General features: G+C 41.2%; 1 protein-coding gene across 2 annotated transcripts in view; it reads right to left on the reverse strand.

The window, feature by feature from the left end:
* Positions 1 to 7,643, reverse strand: part of LOC120028005 (partitioning defective 3 homolog) — a 577,327-nt gene extending 569,684 nt beyond the window's left edge. The window contains exon 1 of one of the 2 annotated variants that reach the window (XM_038973116.1): positions 6,953 to 7,643. In XM_038973116.1, the coding sequence (XP_038829044.1) occupies positions 6,953 to 7,072 (120 nt within the window). In that variant the 5' untranslated portion in view covers positions 7,073 to 7,643. The remainder of the gene's footprint in view (positions 1 to 6,952) is intronic. The other variant, XM_038973117.1, reaches the window with a different exon arrangement.
* Positions 7,644 to 8,765: the final 1,122 nt, after the last annotated feature.

The following is an 8,765-nucleotide window of genomic DNA, read 5'->3' on the forward strand; positions in this document are numbered from 1 at the left end:
AACTAGCCCCCTGTCCCTGATCATGTAGTGAAAATGAACAAGGCCTATGAAAGTGTCCTAAATTGCACCGTATTACCTACAGTATAACGTGCCCTGCATAGTGCATTACACTATGGGCCCTGTTTAAAAGTAGCGCATTATATAGGGAATAGGGTGCAATTTGGGACTCAGATTCATTCTTCTTGACCACCGTTGTATCAGTGAGGAAACATGTCATCATACTATGGGGGCATATTCATGGTGGTTCCAGTGATATAAGGACATAACAGCTAATTAATTAGCTATATCATTACCATAATGTCCCCATTTGTGAGTTGTAACAGCTCTGACATAACTCAAGTGCTTCGGTCTTATGTAATGAGGTGATGAACCAGAGTCAATGAGCAGAGCACTGACATACATTCCACTGGCTCATCCCAGTTTTTCTAGTGGTGTTTCACAGGCAGCTGACTCTCTTCTAATTCCATTCACTGGCTGAGAACAGCCAAGGATTACAGCACAGCATTCCCACGTGTACATCCTGACTGGAATATCAAATGGGAAGTACAATACAGTACAGGGATGGGATCAATTCCATTTCAATTCAGGAAGTAAACTTAAATTCCAACTCAAATGTTCCTCATGGGTCATTCGTTTAATGTCCTGAATTGAAATGGAATAGACCTCAACCCTGTACAATTTACTTCCTGATTTGAAACCCCAACTCTGTTATCCACAGGATTGCTACAGTACATAGATCATGAATGCTTCCCTTTGCCTCCCTGTTGTTTTCAGTCATGGAAAGCCTAGATATTTCAGTCCACTCAAGTTGCATCGGGTCTAAGGACATCCAGGAGCCAGTCTGGCTGGGCTCTAGAGGTAAAGGGTCATTGGCTGCCTCTGGGAGGGGTGAGGAGGCAGAGATGACAGAGCTCATTCATCCAGAATAGGATGTGAGACATGTTGGTCTAGGAGACAAAGGGAGAATTCTGAGTAGGGTCGTAAGGAGACATACGGTGACAGTGTTATGAGGGGCAGGTGGAATAGAACAAGTGTAGCCCCACAGAATTAAAATGCCATGTATTGCCGCACAGAAACACTGTCCTTGCTTCCTTAACGATGCACTGCAATAACACATGTAAAGACACGGGGCATTAGGGGTACAAAAGATTCCAACCACTGTCTAAACGTCCACATCGAATATGAACTCCTGACCAACAAGAGCCTTGTTAACCTAAAACCTGTGACCTCCCCAAACGATTCCACCACGTGTTATAATGGTCCTCTATTTATTTACGTGCCTGTATCCATGCTTACCACAGAAAGCTTAGTCACCATTATCATGAGGTGTAAAAAAATAAAAGGATGATGTGTGGGTGTCTGTCACACACACACACACAAGCTGATTTGAAGATGAAAGAAACAAACAGAGCGCCTTTTAATGTGTCTCTTCTCAACTGTCTTCGGGCCAGGCACTGAGCCACATGTCACTTCACACGACAGCACTGGAGCCCTGGGTGAATATGTAGCATCATAGTGTTGTCCACCAAACAAATGTTCTCACGTCAACATTTCAGCTACTCCTGTCCTAACAAGTCCCGACTCCACATCATAAGGGTAATTATGTAATTTCATGAAAAAGGGCATGAATTGTATGGCAACACTGCAAACGAGTCAAACAGGTTGGTGATTCTCCACAGTTCACGACATACTGCATTTATAAAATAGGCCCACCACATGTGATGTTTCCTTGCCAGAGCATTTTCAAAACAAATTTAAAAAAATTAAAAAACCTCACATTTTCACATTTGTTGCGACACATTCAATCAACTATTTTCCAACAAAAAAAGCCTTTCCTGAGAATCAATAGATTCATGACTTACTCACTGCGCAGACTCCATCCACCACAACAGTAAAAAGTGATATATCTCAACTCCTACACTGAAGCCAAGTGCTTCTTGAAAGCCAAGAACAGCATCAATTAAAAGCCAATGCTTCATGACTCTGCATTCATTGGCTGAGGTTAAGAGTCCTTGAGTAGGTAATTCACACAGCCAAGTGGTACTGTACCACTGAGAATAGGGAAGCCAAGAGGTTGGTTCCTACTAAAGCAGCCTGCCTGGCTCTTCTCCTCCTGCTGTGACGATAACACACAGCAAGAGACTGACTCGGTTTGATTGGGTTCACCACTGATAGGCGCAATCAGGCTGGGGCTCAGGAGGAGAGAGCATCTGCATGCCTGATACCCATCAGTCAGTCTGACTCTTAATGTTATTCAGAATGGGCAGCATAGAATAAAACATGTATCTTTTTGCACAGAAATGTCTGTAACACACAGTATCCAACCCGATACACCACACATGCAGAGCAGCAGCTTCCTTCACACTCGTCACACTGTTAAAAGGCATATCACATAACCAGCACAACCAGGACAGGTTCAGAATTGTGTTTTTAATCACTTTTAAAAAAACATCATAAGAAACAGATAAACTTGAATTTCCCATAACCAATGAGAGGTAGTAGAGCAGGGATCATCAAATAGTTCAGCCGCTGGCCGATTTTTTCTTGAGCGGATGGCCGGGGTGCCGGAACATACTTACAAATAATTTGTAGACTGCAAATTGACCGCAAGAAGCCCAAACAGATATAAAATTTGACTAAAACATCATTTTAAACCTGTTATATATCTATTCTGCATGGGAATACTTTGGAACAGATTCCCTAAATTAAAATCACTTGGAGCTGGTTTGCTGGTGTTTTTACAGTTTTATGTCCAATTATTATTTACTTTTTTTATAATAATTTTGCTCAGAAAACCTGTGGGGCCTCTTCAGTTTTGTATTTATTCCAGATCCCCATTAGCTGTTGCCAAGGCAGCAGCTACCCTTCCTGGGGTCCAATCACATTTACATACAATAAAACACATTATTACCACTCTACCATAACATATACTACCGTTCAAAAGTTTGGGGTCACTTAGACATGTTCTTGTTTTTGAAAGAAAAGAACATGTTTTGTCCATTAAAATAACATCAAATTGATCAGAAATACAGTGTAGACATTGTTCATGTTGTAAATGACTATTGTAGCTGGAAACGGCTGATTTTTAATGGAATATCTACATAGGCGTAAAGAGGCCCGTTATCAGCAACCATCACTCCTGTATTCCAATGGCACGTTGTGTTAGCTAATCCAAGTTTATCATTTTATAAGGCTAATTGATCATTAATTAGAAAACCCTTTTGCAATTATGTTAGCACAGCTGAAAACTGTTGTTCTGATTGAAGAAGCAATAAAACTGGCCTCCTTTAGACTAGTTGAGTATCTGGAGCATCAGTCTATTCTTGTTCTGAGAAATGAAGGCTGAAGATCTCGTACAACGCTGTGTACTACTCCCTGGACAGAACAGCGCAAACTGTCTCTAACCAGAATAGAAAGAGTGGGAGGCCCCGGTGTACAACTGAGCAAGAGGTAGTAGTACCCGCAAAACACCAGTCTCAACGTCAACAGTGAAAGGTGACTCCAGGATGCTGGCCTTCTAGGCAGAGTTTCTCTGTCCAGTGTCTGTGTTATTTTGCCCATCTTAATCTTTTATTTTTATTGGCCAGTCTGAGATATGGCTTTTTCTTTGCAACTCTGCCTAGAAGGCCAGCATTCCGGAGTCACCTCTTCACTGTTGACGTTGAGACTGGTGTTTTGCAGGTACTATTTAATGAAGCTGCCATTAGAGGACTTGTGAGGCATCTGTTTCTCAAACTAGACACTAATGTATTTGTCCTCTTGCACAGTTGTGCACCGGGGCCTCCCACTCCTCTTTCTATTCTGGTTAGAGAGTTTGTGCTGTACTGTGAAAGGAGTAAGACACAGCGTTGTACGAGATCTTCAGTTCCTTGGCAATTTCTCACATGGAAGAGCCTTCATTTCTCAGAACAAGAATAGACTAATGAGATTCAGAAGAAAGTTCTTTGTTTCTGGCCATTTTGAGCCTGTAATCGAACCCACAAATGCTGATGCTTCAGATACTCAACTAGTCTAAAGAAGGCCAGTTTTATTGCTTCTTTAAAAAGCACAAGAGTTTTCAACTGTGCTAACATAATTGCAAAAGGGTTTTCTACTGATCAACTAGCCTTTTAAAATGATCAACTTGGATTAGCTAACACAGCGTGCCATTGGAACACAGGAGTGATGGTTGCTGATAATGGGCCTCTGTACACCTATGTAGATATTCCATTAAAAAAAATTAAAAAGACGTTTCCAGCTACAATAGTCATTTACAACATTAACAATGTCTACACTGTATTTCTGATCAATTTGATGTTATTTTAATGGACAAAAAAAATGTTAATTGAAAGAAAAGCACAAGGACATTTCTATGTTACACTACCGTTCAAAAGTTTGGGGTATCTACAATACAAAATCAATAATACAGGAAAATAACAATAAATGGATGTGTGTGTGTGTGTGTGTAGAGTGTGTGTGTTATCATGTGTGTGTGCCTGTGTCCCTTCACAATTTGTGTGAAGTGTGTCTCTTCAGAGCTTCAATGGGCATAGTGCCAAAGCTCAGGCTCCATTGTGTTAAGCCCTGGCAGACTCATCTGGATAACAGCCTTTTTAGCTAACAGTCCAATCCTTGCCCCTCCTGTCATTTCCCAAAAAATTGTATACAGATCTTTGGCAAATGACAGGAGAGGCAAGGAGTGGAATGTTATCTAAAAACAATGGTACCCAAGGCTAGCTGCAGACCAGGCTACCTTAAAATAGTCTAGCGTTGATAGAGGACAGAGGGCAAAGTGGAACACCAAAGGGAAAACCTACACTTGCTGGATCAATGGAGCAGTCGCCTTCATTCTGCTGAACCATGGAAAAGGAGCAACCATGTCCGACCAGGGGAGTGTGTTAGCGTTTGTGTTACAAGTCAGTGGAGAAGGGAGGGAGAAGTTCGTATTTATATGACCAAAGTCATTGTTTGACTTCGCACTGCACAGCATGTGCTGAACAGAAAGTGCCCTTCTGTGTATAATGAGGTGTCAAGATGTGAGGTAGGTAGCCTACCAAGAGTGTATGGTGCCTGAAGCGACAGCACTTGAAATGCAAAATGTATATTTGTGTAAAAAGTTGGAATTTAAGAGACATGGGCTTCATAAAATTGAATAGTGTGGACAAACTGGTTCAATCTAGAGTTAACCTCTCAGTTAGAAGCCAGGAAATTTGGCTGAGGGACCATTTTGAAACAGTTTTCCTTTCTCTTATAACCTGCCCAGGGACTGCGGTTGAAAATTAGCCAGCTGGCTAAAACCGGCACTTTTACTGAAACGTTGATTAATGTGCACTGTCCCTGTAAAAATAAAATAAACTCAACTCTCTTTGACAAGCAATTCAATAACAAAACTAAAACATTTTAAAACATAATTCAATCTTAAGCACTCCCCAACCTCATTCCTGTCCTCACCGTAAAACGCACCCTTCTCATACCTTCTCATAGCCTTTCCAGTCATGTCCTCTCTCTCTCTCTCTGGTAGAGGGAAAATGTTGAACAATTTTCCATGCAAAAACAGCTCCCTGTAAAGAAATATCTTTGCAATACCAGCTTTGGTTCACCAAAGTATTTAGACAGAGCTCTGTTAAATAAAAAGGTCCCAGTGATGTGACTCCAATAGTAATGTTGTCACACATTGTTCAGGGGCCAGTCAATGTTGGCACCGGCCATAGCAACAGTAACAAATTTGAATTAATTCAGTAGTAATTTAATGAGCCTAAACCTGACCATTAAAGTGCCACAAAAGGAAATGCAATCAGGCCCTATTCAGCCCTGGGCTAAAAGCCTGGCATACTGACACTTAAAACAAGAAGCCTTTTAAGAGTATTACTAACATATGCTTAGTGGTGATAGGCTACTTAAATTAAGGAAATAAGGGAAACAAATTTCGAAATTTGTGAAGGATCCCTTTCTGATTACATTACTAATGGAAGTGTTCTTGCTAAATGGCATGTGGGAAGATGGATCAGTCTGGGCAATATGTGCACCATGGACTATGAAGTTCAAAAAGTATACACTAGTCTAGACCATGTATGTATGAACATAAACGTAAGTGATTAATGTTTTAAACATTAGTAAATAATGTGGCAAACTCTTGAGTAAATGTAAGTTAGAGTGTAGTTGATTAACATTTGGTAGCCTAGGGCTATTCATGAATACGATAACATTACATTCTAGACTATAATTGACAGGCCTTTGATAAATAAGCACGTCAATAGTTGGGTAGGTTATGAATAAATATTGCAATATGAGTGCGTTTAATTAGACCAGTTCCAGAGGAATCCAGAATAATCGTCCCGTACAAACACCTCCCACCTCCGCTCCAGGCCCTGCCTGCGCAATCCAGGAAGCCTGAATTCGGGATTCTAGACCGGTGAGAACTTTGCGTTGTGGCGCGAAATGACACCTTGATTGATAGTTGTCAATCACATTCACCGTCCGATATGTTCATCAGTCCAAAGCACGCACAAACACATACACACTCGAGCTTCTTGTGATTGTACCACAACACTGCTCTAGCGTCGTTGCCATAACATCTGTGGACGAATGCAATAGCATTGTTATAGCCTACACTTTTTAGGCTACCGCCAGTTTAGACGTGAGGACTCGCTTATATAAGTTTGACATCATATTTATCTTTTGCACCTAATGTTGTTGTAACATTGTTGGCACAGTTGATACAATGTTCACATTTTAGGATTTGCTATCTATGGGATAGGCTAGGGCAACTTTGTGCATCGTCCTGTTGTTAGCGCCACTCCACGTCAATCATGTCGATCAATCAATCATTCAACCAATAATGATTTTCTGTATTCCCCTTCCCCATCTTTCTCTAAGAAAATCGCCATATTGAGTAAACTGCACCAGCCGTACTACAATGTTACCGCAGAAGAACAAAAACACCCATTGCAAAAATTCATAAAACACTTCCTACCTTCGCAATAGCCTTTTTATATCTCATGGCGGCTTGCTCGATAAGACTGTGGACTTTAATAGTTCCATTGCCACAAGGAACCACCACCCTGGTCCTCCCAAAACACACTGTCACTTTCATATTAGTTCCCGAATCCCGATGTACTTCCGTTGAGGTGTATTCCTTACTACTTTGTAGATGTTCCAATTATGAATTTCCTTTGGTGTCAAAAAGATTGTATTCCAAACAAGCAGACAGCAATAATCTTCATCGTCTCTTCATACCGTCTAAACGTTAACGTTTTACCGACCACCTGTTCTCTAAAGTGTTCCTACTACGATCCTATTCCTTGGACGAATAGCCTGCCTGCATCGCGGCAATCATACACAGCACAGTGCTGGGAGGGTGGCGTGACTGGCGTCTCTCTCCCGGCGCTGGTGACCACGAGTACTGTGGTGACTCACCATGAATCGAAACTTCCCAAGTCTCTTTCAGAATTCCATGTGATAGTTAGTAGTAGTTGGAGCCGTGTGTCATCGCTGGGCATTTTATTATGGACACGTCATGTATTCTGAACAAAAATCTAAACGCAACATGTAAAGTGTTGGTCCCATGCTTCAAGAGCTGAAGTAAAAGGTCCCAAAAATGTTCCATACTCACAAAAAGCTTATTTCTCAAAAATGTTGGGCACAAATTTGTTTACATCCATGTTAGTGAGCAGTTCTCCTTTGCCAAGATAATCCATCCACCTGAGAGGTGTGGCATTTCAAGAAGGTGATTAAACAGCATGATCATTACACAGGTACACCTTGTGCTGGGGGGCAATAAAGTGCCATTATAATATGTAGTTTTGTCACACAACACAATGCCACAGATGTCTGAAGTTTTGAGGGAGTGTGCAATTGGCATGCTGACTGCAGGAACGTCTACCAAAGCTGTTGCCAGAGAATTGAATGTTAATTTCTCTACCAAAAGCCACCTACAATGTCATTTTGGAGAATTTGGCAGTACTACCAACCGGCCTCACAACCGCAAACCACATGTAACCACGCCAGCCCAGGACCTCCACATCCAGCTACTTCGCTTGTGGGATCATCTGAGACCAGCCAGCTGATGAAACTGAGAGGGTATTTATGTCTGTAATAAAGCCCTTTTGTGGGGAATAACTCATTCTGATTGGCTGGGCCTGGCTCCCAAGTGGGTGGGCCTATGCCCCCCAAGCCCATCCATGTGAAATCCATAGATTAGGTCTTAATTTATTTATTTTAACTTTAACATTTATTTAACTAGGCAAGTCAGTTAAGAACAAATTCTCATTTACAATGACTACCCCGACCAAACCCTAACCCGGGCGACGCTGGGCCAATTGTGTGCCGCCATATGGGACTCCCAATCACGGCCGGTTGTAATACAGCCTGGAATCGAACTAGGGTCTGTAGTGATGCCTCTAGCACTGAGATGCACCACTCCGGAGCCCAAATTTCAATTGACTGATTTCCTTATATGAACTGTAACACACTAAAATCATTGAAATTGTTGCATGTTGTGTTTATATTTTTGTTCAGTATATTTTATTATATTTTAGCCTATTCTGTTCTTTTCTACATTATTCTGTTATGTCCTACTCTATTCTATTTTCATTAATACATTTTTGGAAAAATTATCAGGTCCTTAAACAGTCTCTTAATGTGCAAGAAAAATATCACAACAGGCAAGACTGTTGAAGTTTTAGATGATTTATTTTTTGCTCGGGTCAGCGCTTCCAAGTTTTCCCTCACTTCATTATAATAATACACCAGTGACCTTTACACCATAGACAATCTATTTTAGGGTA

Source organism: Salvelinus namaycush, chromosome 33 (genome assembly GCF_016432855.1).
Source record: "Salvelinus namaycush isolate Seneca chromosome 33, SaNama_1.0, whole genome shotgun sequence".
Classification (NCBI taxonomy): Eukaryota; Metazoa; Chordata; class Actinopteri; order Salmoniformes; family Salmonidae; genus Salvelinus; species Salvelinus namaycush.